Source organism: Gracilinanus agilis, chromosome 1 (assembly GCF_016433145.1).
Source record: "Gracilinanus agilis isolate LMUSP501 chromosome 1, AgileGrace, whole genome shotgun sequence".
NCBI lineage: Eukaryota > Metazoa > Chordata > Mammalia > Didelphimorphia > Didelphidae > Gracilinanus > Gracilinanus agilis.
The window spans coordinates 230,392,488-230,412,194 of NC_058130.1; the positions used below are offsets into that span (position 1 = coordinate 230,392,488).

Genomic DNA, 19,707 nt, shown 5'->3' on the forward strand with positions numbered 1-19,707 from the left:
GCATCTGGGCTAGAATATCCCTGCCCCAGAGATTAATGGGAAGTCCCACAACTACATAGGGACGGGTAGTGCCACTATTGCCCTCAGTATCTTGCCAATGAAGGAGCTTAGTACTTTGGAGGGTATCTTGGATCTGACCTATTCCTGACAGGTGGGTGGCTGAGGGTTGAAGGGGCCAGGCACGGGGCCAATGAGCCTGGGAGATGACAGTAGAGTCTGCTCCTGTGTCCAGCAGCCCTGTGAAGGTTTTTCCTTCGATCTTTAATTGCAGAGTGGGTCGGGACTCAGTAAGTTGTTGTACCCAATAAATGTTGGAGGAGCTGGGTGAGGAAGGACCTCGTTTTTGGGCTGCGGCAGGAAAATCGCCTATCATGGGGAGGGGGAGGGCCTGAGCTAAGCGTTTACCGGCAGGGATGGTAACAGGACCATGCGGAGATTCTATGATAAGTTTTATCTCCCCTGTGTAGTCGTTATCGACAAGGGTGGGATGCACAACTACACCTTGTAAGGTGGTGAGCGCCCTGCCGATGACCAAAAAAAAACATGCCAGGAGGCGGTGGTCCGAATTTGCTGGTGGGGAGGACTACCGGGCCTTCTTCAGGGGTTAATATTCGGGTGGAGGCGGCACAGAGGTCCAGGCCTGCGCTGCCGGCTGTGGCTCGAGTAAGGGAACTGGGCAGGGGCTCCCGTGGGAGGCCCGCATCCCGTTTCCCGACATTGGGGAAAAGTTCTGAGGTTTGGCTCGGGGCAATCTCGAGCCCAGTGCCGACCCTTCCGACACTTAGGGCAGATGCTAGGTGGTGGACTTGTTTAGTTTGTGGTCATAGGCATCAATGTCACTGCATAGGCGGATCATCCCGTTTAGATCAAGGTCTCTAGCTTGCCCCCTTAAGGCTGCCTTACAGGCAGAGTTAGCGTTTTCAATCGCTAAATGTCTTACCACTAGGTTGTCTGACCCATCCTGACCTAAGACTCTCTCAGCAGTTTCAAGAAGTTTTGCAACAAACTGCGCGTAGGGCTCATTGGGTCCCTGAAGGATTTTCGAGAGAGGTGCTGTAACAGAGCCAGTGGCAGGAACTCCCCGCCATGCGGCCATAGCGGCGTGCACCGTTTGCATGAGTAAGCTGGGAGGCAGCCTCATCTGTTGGTTTTCTAATGCAAAGTGGTCACGGCCAACAATCTTGTCGGTCGTCCAATTAGCTGTCTGGGCATTTTTTAAGTTAAGCTTAGCTTGATTTTCTGCCCTTTCAAGGAACTCTGCCTTCCAAATTAGAAATTTCCCTCGGGATAGGACAGATTGCACAACTTTGGACCATTCGGAGGGGAGCATGTGTCCCTCTCCTCCAAGCCCTTCTAGGATGGAGAGTGTAAAAGGGGCATTCAGGCCATAATTTTTAACTGCCGAATGCAGGTCTTTAATGTGCTTAATTTTTAATTTTTTATAAATTGGCCGATGATGGTGGGGGAGGCCTGAAGTATCTGCAGCCCTGGAATGTCCACGGGATCCGCTTTCCTCCTCCCCCTCTTCCTCCTGTTCGGAGTCAGAGGAATCATGTGGGAGGGGGGTTTCTAAAGGAAGGTTTTCGGGGGCAATCTCTGTGGCCTGTTGTCTAGTAATGACAGGGAAAACAAGGGCAGGGTTCTTAGACTTTGTCATAGTTTTTGGCTGCACCGGCTTGATATTACAGTTCAGTGGCCGGAGAATGTTTAACTGTAAGTCCTGCAACTGATTAGTTAATTTATAAACCTCCCTTTGCAAGTCTAAAAACTGCTTAAGGTCAGTGACTTGCCTGCTTAGTTGATTCGTAGCCTCTTTGAGGTTATCCAAACCTGGGAGGACTGGGAGGGCAAGTTGGATGGTGGGGGATGGGAGGTTGTAGGGAGGAGGTCTATTCCTCAGAGGGCCATTGTTATGGTAGCAGGCTGTCTCCTCCTCTAGTTCTGCTTGATAAGCCGGATTAAGTGTGCTATCTTGAGGAGGGTCCGTGTATAGGACTAGATAAAGGCGTGGTCCAGGCTTAGAGGGAACAAGGGGCTCCTCAAGGGAGGGATTTTTGATAGGTTCGTCTAAGAGAGACAAGGGACGCTCATTCCCCTTGAGGGGCAAGCTCTGTTCTTTAGTCGAGTTTGGTTCTTCATTTTTTATCTTAGATTCTAAGATAGCGCCCTCAGCCAAGCTGAGGAGGTGCGAGACTTGTTGACTCGTGTCGGCTTCTTTAAGAATGTCACGAATCAAGCCATAGAAAGAAAAGTAATCATCTGGAATTTCTTTGCCGGCTCTTAAAAGGCCATTAAGTTCCTTACCTACTTTGTTCCAAGTGAGCAGATGAATGCCCGTGCTATGCAAAATAAGCCAAGGGCAGTGCTCCTCTATAAAGCAGAAAAACCTGAACAGGTCCTTCTTTTTTACTCTGATACCTCTCTCCCTGAGACTATTTTTTAGTTCAGTAACGAACACTGTTTCTTTCGAGAGTGTCTTTCCCATCTTGCACACGTATTACTTTCACTTCCCTTGCACACACACACACACTTTTTTGGGAGAAACACTCTTGATTTTTAAATGCCTATGGGGGATGGGACAACTTACCCTACCTCGAGGCGTCTTGCTCAGCCTCTACCCGTTACGTATATTCGCGGCCGCAACAGCTGCTCCTCAGTTGTCCGGTAAGCCGTTTTCGCCGTGCCCTGCGTTGGGCGCCACTGTCCGGGTCCAGCCGGACACAACCGAGGGGTCCGGGAAACAGCAACCTAAGAATCCATAGGGGGAGGAGAGGGGAGACCTTGCGCGCAAGATAGACAGAGTCATTTGGGTGGAAGCAAGGCTCGTTTATTGCAGGTCTATGACAAGAATATATAGGTTGAGGACAGAAGGGGGTCGGCCAATACTAAAGGGAAAGGAACGCGGAAAGGGAGCATAAGTTATGTAGAAAATCTCCTGTGGCGTCTTACTGTCTCCAAGCATGGCTGGGCCTATGATCAATATCTTATCTTAGAAGAGTGAATGATTAATATCTATTCTTAGAAGAGTGACTATTTTATCTTAAAGTCTTGGTCCCTAACAAGAAAGAATACTGTCCACATCCAGAGAAAGAACTATAGGAGTAGGCAGAAGAAAAACATGGAACTGATCACATTGTTTGGTGGGTATATGGTTGGGGTTTTGAATTTAAAGGATCACTCTATTGCAAATATGAATAATATGGAACTAGATTTTGAACAATGACATGTATAGACCATTGGAATTGCTTGTCATTCCCAGAGGGAGGAGGGAAGAAGAGTGAAAAAGATCATGAATCGGGTAACCATGGAAAAATATTCTAAATAATTTTTTAAAATGAAATATAACAGAAAAGAAAATAACTAGTGCAAATTTAAAAAAAAGATTACAGGGGAAGCTGGGTAGCTCAGTGGAATGAGAGTCAGGCCTAGAGACAGGAGGTCCTAGGTTCAAACCCGGCCTCAGCCACTTTCCAGCTGTGTGACCCTGGGCAAGTCACTTGACCCCCATTGCCCACCCTTACCAATCTTCCACCTATGAGATAATACACCGAAGTACAAGGGTTTAAAAAAAATTAAAAAAAAAAGATTACATTCTTTGAGTGGCTACAACATATTCATAGATAAATAAATCTAGGATAAATACAAAATGAATACACACTGATAGGGGAAGAGGCATTAACAATTCAGAAATCAGTAAATGCTCCTTGAAGGAAATAGCCCTTAATAATTTTCAAAATTATTAATTAGAAATTATTTCCAATTATCTCAGCTCCTTCCTCTCTTTCCCACATCATAGAAGGCATCAACCAGCAAATAGATATGTACATATGGATCATGTCCTTAATGTTTCATTTCTTAGTTCATTCACTGAAGGTCACATTCACAAATTATTCTTCTAGTATTAAAGCTGTAGCCGTATATAATGTTCTCTTGTTTCTACTCATTTTGGCTATTCATTATCCCAAGTAGTTCTTTCCAAGTTTTTTTTAAATGCCTGCTCATCATTTCTGGTGGACATCCCCTCAATTTCCAATTCTTTGTCACCACAGATTCTTCCCCTCCCACAGCCATTGAGAAGGGAAGAAATATAATGCTCATTATACAAATGAAGGTCATACTAAACATTTCCATATTGGCCATGCCCCGCCCCGCAAAAAAAAAGGCAAGAAAAAATATGCTTCAATCTGCACTGAATTAATCAATTGTCTGTTTGGAGTTGACTAGCATTTTTCATCATGAGTCCTTTGGAATTGTGATGGATCATTGCATGGATCAGTTACTAAGTCTCACAGTTCCTGATACTGTATACCCTAGTCCTACTACAGATGGGTTCAATTTGTTTTGATATGCCTAGCTACTGGCTATTTTATTGTATTATAAGTATTTTATTATATTTATTTATATTATAATACATGTATATGTAAAACATATATATATATGTAAAACATATATATGCATTATATGTAATTTATAATAATGCTGCAACCAGCACAATACAGTTCCTAACCTGAGAGGGAGGCAGCAGACACTGAATATGGAAAGAGGAGGAGAGCAAAAGGAAAAGACACAAGAAAACACAAGGCCAAAGATAGGTTTTGGAACAAGCCCTTAAGCCTCTTAATTTGGGGGCTTCTTGCTTCAGCTTTTATTTACGATTCAACGCATTATCTCACTAACATAAGTGATAAGTATTACAATGGTTCACATCAAGATTACAAATTCTCTTTTAACAAAGATAAGTCAAAACTTTTGATATAGGGCATTCACTCAAATTTTATGATCATAGAAATATGGCATAAGGGATATAGATGATTCTTAGAAAATGTGACACAGTATGAGCCTCACTGAGCTTCCAGGGAAAGTGTTATATCTCTAGAGAAAGCCAGACTGATTTTAGAGAAAGCCAGATGAAGTTAGCTTTTAACCCCACCCCCTAATCATTTCTTTTATTGAAGGTTTCAGTATTTATTAATGCTGTGAATTCCTAATATAGCTGCAACAAGAAAATTGCCTCTGCAATTATATCTTGTTTTAACTGTCCCTTGACCATTGCCATCAGGCTGTGATATTGGAAATTTGGGGGTCCTTGAACTAATTTTGAGGTCCCTAATCTAAACTTCCTGTGGACATTTAGGGCTCTTTCAAACTACATTTCCCAAGAGCCAACTGGTTTCCTTTCTTGCATAATCACATGGGCAGGAAGCATAGCTAGAAGGAAGTATAGATAGAAGGATAAATAGTGAGAAACTGGATTGGTACTTCCTCTTTTCTGACTTGGGAGCAGGAACCAGGATGGGAAGAAGAGGCAATAGGGCTGGACTTTCAAACTAACTCTTAACAGGCACGTGTCTTCATTTTTCTAATGGCTGTCAATAAATCTTTAAAAACCATAATATTGGGGGGCAGCTGGGTAGCTCAGTGGATTGAGAGCCAGGCCTAGAGACAGGAGGTCCTAGGTTCAAATCTGGCCTCAGACACTTCCCAGCTGTGTGACCCTGGGCAAGTCACTTGACCCCCATTGCCTACCCTTACCAATCTTCCACCTATAAGTCAATACACAGAAGTTAAGGGTTTAAAATTAAAAAAAAACCCATAATATTTTTAAATCTATCCTTTTATATCCATTTTATTTCTTACAAGGCTCAGTTTTGACCATATTTATCATCACAGGATTTGTCAATGCTGATCTCATCATAATAATATAAGTATTCGGAGTATTTAAATGGGTTTTCAATAAGTTAATGGATTGGATTGGATTGAACATGGTATAATATATTGAAGACCTCACAAGGAATTAGGAAATCTGTATGCAAGTGCTGGTTCTCCTACAAACATGTAAGTATCTGAGTCTCATTTTCTCAATTGAACAACTCATATTTATATTCACTAGCTAACAGGGTAATTAAGAGGAAACTGTTCTTTTAAACAGGATATAACAGGTAGCTCTTGTGTATATTTGAGCCAATGCTGAGAGCTTAACAGATTGCTTAGCAAGTGTACTCCAGTGCTATACTACTTTGTGGATGATTTGCATGTCCATATTTTCTGTAGGACCCTGCATCAGAGAGTACAACTGAAATTTCTGGATCCCTCCAGCTGTCCATGATGCCTCTATGCCTGCTGCATCTTTGAAGAATGTTTACAGGTTTCCCGTCTGTAAGGAACTGACCTTCTGTTGACTGTGCAGATTTGAAGTACAAGAGGATATTCCTAGATGGAGAGATGTTGGCCTTGAATAAGATGATTACCATTTCCCTCAACCCCCAGATATTCGCTATACATGAACAAAACAGGCTACTGAGAATAGATACTCCCAGGGATCAGCTAACCATCTTAGGAAGAGATAAGTTTAACCCAGAAGCTTCTCGCCAAAGCTTCAGGTGTTTTCCATACCCAGAAAAGGCAGGACCACGTGAAGTTGTGAGTCAGCTCTGGGCACTCTGCCTTCAATGGCTGAGGCCAGAGATTCACACAAAGGAACAGATCCTGGAGCTATTAGTACTAGAGCAATTCCTGACCATCTTGCCCAGTGAGATCAGGATTTGGGTGAAGTTGCAGCATCCAAAGACTATTGAAGAGGTGATCACTTTGGTGGAGGATTTGACTCAAATACTTGAGGAGGAAGGTAAGAATTACATAAGGAAAGAGGTAGAGGATTAAATCTCTTCAAGATGTGAAAATGGAAATAGTCAATCTAGTGGTAAGGGACCTTGGAAAACAGAAGGGAAAGAGAGAAATAATAGGAGGGAAAAAGAGGTCTCCAAATTTATGGTGAGGAAGCAGGCACTGCTTACCTTATGGGAACAGTACACAAAAATCTGTTTTGCCTCAATATTGCTCCTTTGTCTCATGTTATACAGTGCAGGCCCTTCTTTGCAGTTTTAATATATGCAAAGTTCTTGGTGACAAAATGGGAGGCCAACTCTCATGGGCTTTTCTTTTGAGTAGCTGGAGGGAGCCTCATCATATGGTCATAGATTTTAGAGTTATAAGGAGCCTTAGAGACCATCAAGTTCAAACTCATCATCGTACAGAGGAGGAAGCTAAGACACAGAGAAGTGATTCGCCCAGTGTTATACAACTAATGTCTGAGACAGGATTCAAATTCAGGTGTTTCTGGTTGCCTTCTAGAACTTTGCTTATAATGCTTCCTACTTGCCTTTACTCACAGTAGTCAAACTATAAATTTTTATAAATATAAACAAACTATCCATGTCCTAAGCACTGGCGTAAGCCATAATATTTTGCATTTATAATGCTTTTTAATCCTTTATAACCCTGGTAAGGTGAATAATGCAGATATAGTCACAGTTCTACTTATGAGGTACACTATGGTTAATTGATTTGCAAAAGGTGAGGCAACTAGGCAGTACTGAAGCTGACTTTTATTATAATCTCAGAACTCTGCTCTTCTACCTTTTATTCTTCATCAGACCACATTTCCTTTCTGATAGATTTTCTTTCTACTTTCTGTAAGAAAAACAAGTAATTGATTCATCCCACATTCTGTAATAAAGGAATGTAGAATGAAGAAAACGAAATTGCTAAAGGAGAAGATAACTAGACCGGAGACCTTGAATTACACACTCAAAGTGACCTAACAGTTTGGAGACAATTGTTAAACCAGTCATGTGTCTTGATTCCCAACCAAAGTTTTGTTCTTGGAAATCTACTGTGAGACCAGGGACAAAATCAGGACTGTAGACAGCATTGCCTTCTCATTTAATTTGTCACAGCCTGTGGACTAATCCTATTTCTCTGCTTTTCTCCTCCCAAGTCCTGTATTCCCAAGATTCTATCCTTCCCCAAGAAGGAAATAGAGAAAAGGTAGAAACATCTACTGGGATCCCAAAAGCCAGATCTCAAGTGAGTTGGAATTTGCTTTTGCTTTTTTAAGAATTATTTTGATTCCAAGCATAAAGGCTTTTTTCCCTTTTCCTGGGCATTCTCAGCCTCAGGTCTAAAAAAAGGCCTTTCCAAAAATCTAAACCCCTCTTATTTTCTTTTAGAAAATAGGTCCTCTCTAGGAGCATGATAGATCTCATAGGGACTAATCTGTACTTTCTGGTGCCTTCCTATATTTGAAAAGAAATACAAAGATTAAAGCATTATAAACCTAGCCTTGGAAAGGACCCCAGAAGCCATCTAGTCCACAGTGTTACATGTAGTAATCTTAGAGTTGTCAGTCTGGTTCTTGAAAACTTTTGGGAACAGATTGGCCTACTAACTCCAACATGAGCCATATGTTTTTTCCCTACTTATGTTAGTTTTTCATAGAATGCATATTTCTGCCTAAGGAGGTCTTAATTCACCATAAATTTATTCAGCATTCTTCTTACTTCAGAGGAGCTGGTTGTGCACAGTACTATAAAGGTATTTTCTTACCCTTCTTTCTATTCGAATGAGTCAATCAATAACCATTTATTAAGAATCTGCTATGTTCTAAGCATGGTTCTAGATAGTGGGGGTGCAAATTCAAAGAATTAAATCATTCCTGTTATTAAAGAGCTTGCATTATGCTGAGAGACAAGTACTTATATAAGTGAATAAAGAATAAATAAATAAATAAAAAGAGGATAAATACAAAAAATTTAACTACCAGATAGATTAGAAAAAAACTATTAGCATTTGGAATAACAGGAAAGCTATATTTCTCTGATTATTAGTGATATGGAGCACTTTTTCATATGGTTACAGATAACTTGGATTTCTTCCTTTGAGAACTTCTTGTTCATATCCTCTAAACACTTAGTTGGGGAATGGTTCTTATCATAAATTTGAAGCATCTTGGAAATGATATAACCTTATCAGAGAAACCCTTATCAAAGAAAGGTGTTTTTTTAATTAGAGAAACTTGACCTTTATCAAAGCTTTTTTTTCTTCAAGTTAACTGTTTCCCTTCTTGTTTTAACTTTTGTTTTATTTGTACAAAAACTTATGCAATCAAAATTGTACATTTTATCTGTTATCTTCTCTAACCCTTATTTGGTCATAAATCCATCCCCTCTCCATAGATATGAAAGAAAAAATTTATTGTTCTCCTAATTTGTTTATAATGTGACATTTTATATGTCATGTATCCATTTAGAGTGAATTTTGATTTTATGATATGAGGTACTGATCTAAACCCAATTTCTTCCATACTTCTCAGTTTTCCCAGAAGAATCAGACATTAAACTACCTAGTTTGTTTGCTTCTGTATGTTGTCTCCCTAATCTATGCCACAAAACCCATTTTTAATCCAGCACTAATTGTTTTGATGATTACTGTTTTATATATAATTTAAGATCTCCTACTGCTCAACCCCATCTCTTCTCATTTTCTCCCTGGAGATTCTTTTTTATAAAAATATTTTATTTTTTCCCAATTACATGTAAAGACCATTTTATCATGGTTTTTTTTTAAATTTTGAGTTCTAAATTCTTTCCCTCCCTTTTTTACCCTTCCTTGAGATGGTAATCAATTTTATATAGGTTTTACATATATATATGTGCAATCACATAAAACATATTTCCATATTAGTCATATTGTGAAGAAAACACAGACAAAAAGAATCCTGCATAAAATAAAGTTAAAAATAGTATGCTTCAATCTTCATTCAGACTCCATCAGTTTTCTCTGGAAGTAGATAGCATTTTTTATCATGAATTCTTTGTAATTTGTAATTATCTTGGATCGTTATATTATTGAGAACAGTTAAGTCATTCACAGTTGATCATCATACAAAATCACTATAACTGTGTACAATGTTCTCCTGGTTCTGTTCCCTTGAGATTCTTGACCTTTTGTTTTTCCAGATTAATTTCATTATAATTTTTTTGAAACCCATAAAATAATATTTTGGTAATTGGTATAGAACTGAATAAATGTAGGTTGTATTGTCATTTTTATTATATTACTTTGGCCTGCCCTGGAACAATTAATTGTTCCAATTATTTAAGTCAGTCTTTATTTCATTAAAATATTTTGCATTTGTAGTCATATAATTCTAGTGTATATCTTGTGGTATACTTTTAAATGTTTTATGCATGCTATAGTTATTTAAAATGTAATTTATGGGGACAGCTGGGTAGCTTAGTGGATTGAGAGCCAGGCCTAGAGATGGGAGGTGTCCTACATTCAAATCTGGCCTCAGACACTTCCCAGCTGTGTGACCCTGGGCAAATCACTTAACCCCCATTGCCTAGCCCTTACCACTCTTCTGCCTCAAGACGGAAGGTAAGGGTTTAAAAAAAAAGTAATTTAAGGGGCAGCTGGGTAGCTCAGTGGATTGAGAGCCATGCCTAGAGACTGGAGGTCCTAGGTTCAAATCCGGCCTCAGACACTTCCCAGCTGTGTGACCCTGGGCAAGTCACTTGACCCCCATTGCCTACCCTTACCACTCTTCCACCTATAAGTCAATACACAGAAATTAAGGGTTTAAAATAAAAAAAAAATCTTAAAAAAAAAAAAGTAATTTATATCTTTCCATCTCTTTCTGCTGGATTATGCTAATAATATATATAAATGATGATGTATGTAGCTTTATTTTACTTTCTGTCACTTTGTTCACATTCCTTTATATTTTCAAGTTATTTTTTCAGTCAGTGAAAATCTGTTTTTTTTTCCTTTCCAATTCATCTCCCCAGAAAGAAAAAGAAAATTTTTGTTAATAAACATGCTTAATGAAGCAAAGAAAACCCCCTCAATTGTAATTTTTAAAAGTCTCCATCTGCAGTCCATTACCTGTCAGGAAATAGGTAGCATGTTTATCATAAGCCCTTTGGAATTCAGAGGCCAAAAGTTGTTCTTCTTTATATTAACATTATTTTATAAATTGTTCTGGTTCTGCTCACTTTACTTTTGTATTAGTTCATACAGGCCTTCCTAGGTTTCTCTAAAACCAATCCTTTATTCCATTATATTCATATACCTTAATTTGTTCAGCCTTTCTTCAATTGATGGGCACCTCTTCAGTTTCAAATTCTTATCCCCTACAAAAAGAGTTGCTATGAATATTTTTGTACATAAAAATTTCTCCATTTTCTTTATCTCTTTAGAAATATAGACCTAATATTAGAATCACTGGGTCAGAGTATGCAAAATTGAATAACTTCTGGGGCATAATTCCAAATAGCTTTCCAGAATGATTGGACCTATTCACATTTCCATCAGTAGTATACTGATAACTAATTTTCCTAAAACCCTTCCAATATTTGTAAATTTTCCTCTTTTGTCAGCTTTGTCAACTCAAAGGTGTCAACTTCAGTTTTGTTTTAACTGATATATCTCTAACTAATAGTGATTTAGGGCATCTTTATCAATGCCTACTGATAGCTTGGATTTCTTCCTCTGATATCCTTTGACCATTTATCAATTGGAGGCCTGCATTTATTCTTATAAATTTAAATCAGATCCTTATATATCTTATAAATAAGACTTTCATTAGAGAAACTTCCTGCAGAGATTTTCCCCCCATTTACCTGCTTCTCTTTTACTTTTTTTAGCTGTGATGGTGATATAAAAACAAAAATTAACCATTTTTAAAACTATTTTAAAAATTATAATGACTAATCTTTGACCCATGTGATTGACAGTGAAGCACAGTTCCTTTTCAATGGTTTGGAGGACTATGCATATAAAATATGACATACACCATCAGACATGATCATTGGGTCCATTGTCTTTACTTAAATGTTTTTTAAACAGTGAAAAATGATTTAATAGAAAGTGTCCATTTAAGAGTGTAAGATTTAAATTTAGGTTTTGACTCAATGTGAGAGTTTTAAAAGTGGTTGCTATTTATAAAATATTAACCCCTAAGTCAAAATGATTGTTAGCAGCTTTTATTTACAACAAGGTAGAAAAAGTTAAAGTGAGAAATGTAGAAAAGAGACAGAGCCTTAACAAGCCTACCAGCCCTAAGCAATTCTCCTTTGAAATCCGGCTTAGCACCTGGCAAGGGCTTCCTAGAGTCCTGATCTCCACATGAAAATCTGGTAGACTCCAGCAAGCCAACACAGAATCCAAGGAAAAAGCCTCTCCACAAGCCGAGGAAGGAATCTCCGGAACCAATCTTTCCATGAGCCAAAGCAGCAAAGAGAACCAAGGAACCAGTCTCTCCAAAAAACAAGGAAAGGAATCATCTCATAGGCCATGTTGGACTCTTTTTATACCCATTTTTCCACATCATTTCCTGTCTCTCCCCCTCTTCACAGAAACCAATTGTAGTTCTTCAATTTGCCTAGCATTGTCCAAGGAGGGAGCAATTCTTGTGGACTTTGGGGGTGTGAACTAGTGACTTATGAGCTCTCTTACCTAATAGTTAAGTGGGGTACTAAGTAGGAGTATTTTAAGTTCTTGATTTGATTAGTCTAAAAATAGACAAGGGGAGAATTAATTCTCTTCACAAGAGGAAATGCCTATAGTGTAAAAAAAAGCCATCAGTAATACTTTTAAAAAAAAAAAGATAATGACTGGCATTCCTTTATTATGTCTTCTATCAAGTCTGATGTAAAGTGATAGATATGGTAGTCACTCAAACAAAATGATTTGGACTGACACTGTAATCTGAACATTATCAGCTCTCCTATAAGTACTGAAGGGAACTAGTTCTAGAAAAGCATTGTTTTTGGTGTTTCAGGAATTGATGACTCTCAAAGATGTGGCTCCAGACTTTACCTGGGAAGAGTGGGTACAAATGGATCCTGTTCAGAAGGATTTATACAAAGATGTGCTGCTGGAGAACTATAGCAACCCGATTTTACTTGGTAAATCTTCCCCTCATCACTCTTGGTCTTTCCTTTGGAGTGTTTTAACCTTGATTTTTAAGGACTATAGAATGTCAAAAGAATTTAGCTAAGTTTTGTCATTGTTTAGAAGTCAGAAATGTTTAACCCCATGGAGCCAATCACTGAGTTTTTTTTTCTGCTTCGTTTTCCCAAGTAAAATGTCTTTGCCTGGGAGAAAAAAAAATCTACCCTTGATGCTGTCATTTCTGTCAGTCACTTGCCTGTGTCCAGAATTTTCTTTGAAGATTTCAGTCAGGCTTTTTCCCAATGTGAGAGATTTGTAGCCTGATAGTAGAGGCAAATGATGTAGTGACCACAGGATCATAGAGCTAGAGCTTGAAGGAACCAAAAAGTCCATCTTTGCAGAGAAGGAAATTCAAACCCAAACTCAGCATCAGATAGGATAGTTGAACCCAGGTCATTTGACTCCAGAACTTGAGAGCTTTCCACTGTATTACTCTGACTCACTAAGTACCTTTCCACTACACAAATCACCTTCTCAGCCCGTCCTGTTATGTTTTCAAGGAACAGAATATTGAGATCCCATCAGAAGTCCTTTGAATAACTCTGACATTTCTTGGTATATTCTTCATTAAATATTAAAGACCTTGATTGTATTATAGAATAATTTTTTCAGTAGCTCAAGCACTCATTTTGCATTTCTTATACATGAGCAGGGTTTTCAGCTTCCAAACCTGATGTGGTCTCCCAGTTGGAGAATGGGGAATTACCTTGGGTGCTTAAGGATCAAGACACAAGAAGCATCTGTCCACGTGAGTAAATGAAAAACTAGCATTCCTTGTGAGCTATATAGCTTCTCTGGTTAGTTGGGGAGAAAGCAACTTTGAAGTATTGGTTTGGGAACCTCTTTTCAAAACGTTCCTGGCCTGTATGGAAGGTCAGAGGCTATAGCAAATTCCACATGTATTCTCCATCAGAAAGTGGTATTTGCCATGTGCCTCCACTTCTTCAACCCCAATTCTCTTAACATCCTGGAACATAATTTCTGCCCCTCATTTCATTTTTTGAACTAAACCAATGATTTGGGTGGTAGAAGAAGCTCTCAAAGAGGCAGCTACCTCCTCCAGTGCAGATGAATACTTGCTTGGTAATCTGTAGCCTTATAAGGGGGCTCTAAGAAGTTGAAATTTGCTTAAAGTCACATAGCTAGTATTTTTTAGAGGTGAGACTTGAACTTGGGCTCCTAGTCAGGGAAGATGCTTCCTCACCACAGCCCTGTGAGGAAGGTGGTACAATTATTATTACCATTTTCTTGATGAGGAAACTGAAGTTCTCAAAGAAGTTAAGTGCTTTTCTCCTGATCAGATAGTTAATAAACTCCAGAATTTGGATTAAAACCCAAGTTCTTTGTCTCTAAGTCCAGAATTCTTTGCACTAAAGGAAAGAGCATAGGCTTTATATAATCTATATCACAAAGAAAGCATGCCATTTAAATGTCAGTCAGATAGCATTTAATAAGCATTTACTATGTGCAAGACACTTGTTGATAGCTCTCAAATGCTTTCATTGTAAAAATTGGTTCAGAGTAAAGCTAGAGGTCTTTCCATACTATGACTCATTAAGAACTCTTCTATGCACAAAACTCCCCATGCCATAATAATTCAGAATACTGAGTACCCGTCAAAAGTCCTTTGAATTACTCTAATTTTTCTTGGTATATTCTTCATTGACTATGAAAGGCCTTGATTATGTTATGGAGCAAATTCTTTTTCAGTAGCTCAAACATTCATTTTTCTTTTCTTTTCCATGAGCAGAGCTTTCAGCTTCCAAACCTGATGTGGTCTCCCAGATGGAGAATGGGGAATTACCATGGATGCTTACAAACGAAGAAGTAAGAAACATCTGTCCATGTGAGTAAGGGAAAAGCTAGCATTTCATTGTGAGCAATAGCTCATCTGGTTAGTGAGGGAGAAAGCGTTATACTCCATAGCAGGGGTCGGCAACGTATGGCTCTCGAGCCATATCTGGCTCTTTTGAAGGCCAGATATGGCTCTTTCTGCAGGAGCCATAAAGTCAATTTTTTTTCAGACGCTGTTACAGGAGCAGCACTGTGAGCACTGTACGGCTCTCACGAAATTACATTTTAAAAAATGTGGCATTTATGGCTCTCACAGCCAAAAAGGTTGCCAACCCCTGCTCCATAGTATAATCAAGGACTTTGATATTTAATGAAGAATATACTAAGAAATCCCAGAGTACTTCAAAGGACTTTTGATGGGTATTATAATGACTAAATTCAGAGGCTTTTTCATGGTCTACATATTCACTCTTAATGTCTCGTTTGATGTTGAGCAGAATGATAAATTATCTGATTTGAAAGGGACACATCTAGTCCACAGAAGACATCTAGTCCAACCCATATCTATATGAGAAGGCCGCTGTATAACACACTCAAGACATACTGCTTCTGCCCAGAGGTAGTTCATTTCCACTTTTGGCCTAATGATTTTTATTTACCTTATAGGTCAAATGGAAGGCCATTTATCAGTGATTTATGATATGATAAAACTAGTATTATGATAAGTTTAACACGAGGCAGCTTAGCAAAATGGATAAAGAATTGCCTTGGTGTTAGGAAGACCTGGGTTCAAGTTCTTCCTGACCCATCCTGGCTGTGTGACCTTGGGCCTTTCAGTTAACCTTGCAGTATTCTAGGCAGTTTTTCTAAAACACAAGTTGCAGAGAATGTACAAACCTGCACTGATGGAGTTTTCCCTATCAGGTAGTTAGTTACCTATGCAAATGGAATCATAGGCCTAGGCCTTTTCCCTATAATAAGTATAATTTGACAATTCTGTGCAAGATACATTGGAAGAGAATAAAAACAAAGTCATGATGTCTGGTATGCAAATCAACATAATATAGGACCCTAAGGGCCATTATGAATTGAAAAATAATTAAAGGATTTTAATAGTTTTCAGAAATAAAAATGGAAATGCTTGTCATAAAAATTCTGAAGTTTAACCTTATATCCATCAAACTGTAAAAGATGATCAAAGATACAAGTACTTAGGACTGGAAAGACTGAGAAGACAGGCACACCAATGCACTATTGATAGCACAGTAAAATGTTCCAACCTTTATGAAAAACAATGTAGAATTATGCAAGAAAAATCATTGGGAGTTCATACCCTTTGACTTCAGTGATCCCACTGCTAAGCAAATGTGAAGATGTCAAATACAGAAATATAGCACCTATATGCTTTAATAGCCAGAGCAGTACTTTTTAGGGTAACACAAAAAGGAAACAAAGTCAGTGCTGTCTTAAGTAAGAGAGTGTTATATCATGTGAGGTTGGTCAGCAGGGGAGAGTTGCAGGAGGATAAAGATTCTGGAATGTCAAAGTGGAGGTTAGACAGTCAACTGAGGGGTTTGGCTGGATCTCCCTGGAGGTGTCTGGAGAGGGTGGCTGCTTTTCCTTAGTGGCTGATTCTACCCTGATTCCCCATCCTACCTGATGTCTTGCTGTTGTCTGCTGTGTTTCCTGGTGATCCTGAACATCTGGCCATCTGATGTAAGACTGAGTTCTTTTTGGATCCAGGACCTTTCCTTGGGCCCTACCAAACTGCCATAGACTACTACCTCTAATACCACCTAAGTGGGGTTAGGGCAGATTTAGGTAGAGCAGAGACTGGGATTTCTTTAGGTTAGTGTAGATCAAAACTCACTGAAGACTTCCTGTGAGGGAACAAATTAGATCTGGGAAATTTTAGTTAGTTGACGTTAGTATTAGGGTTATTCTAATTCCCATTTATCCTTTCCTCTTAGAATAAATACAACTTCCCTGTTACTAAGTGTTTGGTGTGTGTTGGTCTCAGACCAGGCTCAGCCTGGACTGGGTTCTGTTGGCCTTCCCAAACCACAGTTAATATCCTGATACTGGCCCAATCCTAACCATCATATCCCATCCCAATAGCACCCTAGTGCAGTGCTCAAGGATCAAGGAATAGTTAGAACAAATTGTGGAATATGTATATAATGGAATATTATCACATGGTAAGAAACAATAAATATGAGTAACTAAGCAGGAGTTCATGAGCCATATTCCTTCATTCCGAACATTTTTACAGTGGCAAGTATCTGAAAGCTGTCAATGAGTGTCTGGCACATAGTAACTGCTTACAAATGCTTGTTGACTTTGTGAGGTAGGTTGTATAAAGCCCACACTCTCCTATAGTGTAAAGAACTTTGGATTCAGAAGTCAGAAGACCTGTGGTTTAATCCAAGTTCTGTTACTTATTGGCTCTTTGACCATGAAAAACACATTTAACTTCTTTGAGAATCTCACTTTCTTCATCAAGAATGTAATAATAATAATAAGAAGAAGAAGAAGAAGAAGAAGAATTGTTTTTTCCTCACAGGTTGTAGTGAGAAAAACACTTTCTCTTCTAAAGCATTTATATAAATATGAACCCATTCATCATGGACATTTTTCCCATTTTGTGATTCTTTTCCTTTTCGAGTTCCCTTTCTCCTACTAGAAGAAAGATTTATATTTTTATATTTCTATTATTATTTTTTAAATTTCTTTCAGACTGGGAAACCGGGCTCCAAACCCAGGAGGCCACTCCAAAGCAGAAGACTTCTGTGGAAGAATCATCTCAGCAGATGATAGTAGAAAAATCTGTAAGACATACTTCCTGGAACTCCAGACAAAAAGAATCCTTTAAATGTTATAGCACACTATTGAGGCAACATGGTCACCAGGAGAAACATTTGAAACAAGTAAAAGTCACACATGAGGAAACATCAAGTAAGGAAAGAAGCTTTGAATTTGAGAGAAGCTTCAGTCTTAAATCAATCTTGGTTACCCACCAGGCAGTTCCTCTAGTAAGAAGTTTCTATAAATATGATAATTATAGAAACAGCATCAAAGATGATTTGCATCTAATTGAATGTCCAAAAATCTTCACAAGAAATAAACTTGTTAACTATAATGAATCTGGGAAAGACTTGAATCTGATTTTACAGCTTAATCTTCAGAAATTTCATGCAGAAAACCAGACCTATAAATGTAATGAATGTGAGACAACTTTTAACAAGCAGATACACCTTACTCAGCATCAGAAAATTCATTCTGGAGAGAAATCCTACACATGTAATGAATGTGGGAAGGCTTTTTTCTTCAGGTTACACCTCACTCAACATCAGAGAATTCATTCTGGAGGGAAGCCCTATAAATGTATTGAATGTGGGAAAGCCTTCTCACAGAGGGCACACCTTACCCAACATCAGCACATTCACAATGGAGAAAAACCGTTCAAGTGTCCTGAATGTGAAAAAGCCTTCAGTCTAATCTCACAACTTAACCTTCATCAAAGAATCCATTCTGAAGAGAACCCTTATAAGTGTGGTGAATGTGGGAAAGCCTTTACCTTCAGATCGCGACTTAATGAACATCAGATGATTCATGCTGGAAAGAAACCTTATAAATGTAATGAGTGTGGGAAAACCTTTACAAAACAGTCAAATCTTACTCAACATGAATATACTCATATTGGAGAAAAACCATTTAAGTGCAATGAATGTGGTAAAGGCTATAACTACTTTTCACAATTTAATCTTCATCAAAGAATTCATTCTGGAGAGAAACCCCATAAATGTAATGTATGTGGGAAAGCCTTCACTAAGCGATCAAACCTTAATCAGCATCAGAAAATTCATTCTGGGGTAAAACCCCATAAATGTAAAGTATGTGGAAAAGCCTTCACCAAGCGATCAAACCTTATTCAGCATCAGGAAATTCATGCTGGAGAAAAGCCCTACAAATGTAATGATTGTGGGAAAGCCTTTACCAAACGTTCTAACCTTACTCAACACCAGCAAATTCATGCTGGAAAAAAATCCTAGCAACACAATTAACATGAGAATTGCCCAACAGTTCAAAACTTCCTGAAAGTCAGATAATTCATACTGAAGAATAACATTATTAAAAGTATTGATGGTCACATGAAAATATATTTGATAGGAAGTGTAATAAAAAGGGTAAATTGGAAGAAATTAGGTTTAAATCAGTGGTGTCAAACTCAAAAAGAAATGGGGACCACTAAACTATACATAAGGATCCCTATGGGCCACATATTGACTTAGTTTTAGAATGTAACATTATATATGCTTTGCTTTATTAAACACTTCCCAATTACTTTTTAATCTGGTTTGAGTCTTACCTGAAAGTGTTGCAGACCATGTATCTGACATCTCTGGTTTAAACATATTTGGTATGTCACAGGTGAGCTCAGAATGGATATGTGACCTGAGTATTGAACATCACATCAAAAGAAATAGGAAAGGTACATTTCTCAGTCATGATGAGGGTGAGAATTATTAAGGAAACAAAGGCTAGAAGCAATCACACACAAAAGATAAATTTTTTCAATTACATTAAACTGAAAAGCTTTTTCACAAAACCAGTGCAACTAGGACAAGAAGGAAAATGGTCTATTGGGGGAAAAAACTGTATCAACTCTCTCTGACAAAATTTTGATAGGAAAATATGTATGAAGCTAACATAAGTGTATTAGGCCAAGATTTATTTCCTAGTGGATGTGATTCATTTGAGAAATTGCTCCAAATTCTAGCCATTTCTAAATCATTATACCTATTCTGCAGTCGTTCTCCTTATTCTCCAGTTTACTAGAGAGTTTTTATAATTGACTTCCATCCTATCTTCTCAGAAACTAGGCCTCCAGAACACTTTATGATCTAGTCAATATGATCTCTGCCCATCCCCTACTTTCTACTTGCCCTTTTTGTGTTGTCTTCTCATTAGATTGTAATATGCTTCTTGAAGGGACCATCTTGCTTGCCTGTATTTGAATCTCCAGCGCTTAATATTTTACCATTCATTCATTCACTAATAAAAAGAAAAATACAAATTAAAAAACTGAGGTTTTTATCTCAGGCTTATAAAATTGTA

General features: G+C 38.4%; 1 protein-coding gene across 1 annotated transcript; it reads left to right on the top strand.

Moving 5' to 3' along the window:
* Positions 1-1,616: 1,616 nt before the first annotated feature.
* Positions 1,617-18,641, top strand: LOC123250150 (zinc finger protein 287-like). Its single transcript, XM_044679182.1, has 8 exons — positions 1,617-1,713; positions 6,188-6,625; positions 7,778-7,866; positions 12,623-12,749; positions 13,448-13,543; positions 14,546-14,641; positions 17,326-17,417; positions 17,763-18,641. The coding sequence occupies exons 1-8, from the start codon at positions 1,617-1,619 to the stop codon at positions 18,639-18,641; spliced, it is 1,914 nt and encodes a 637-aa protein (XP_044535117.1).
* The last annotated feature ends 1,066 nt before the right edge of the window (positions 18,642-19,707 follow it).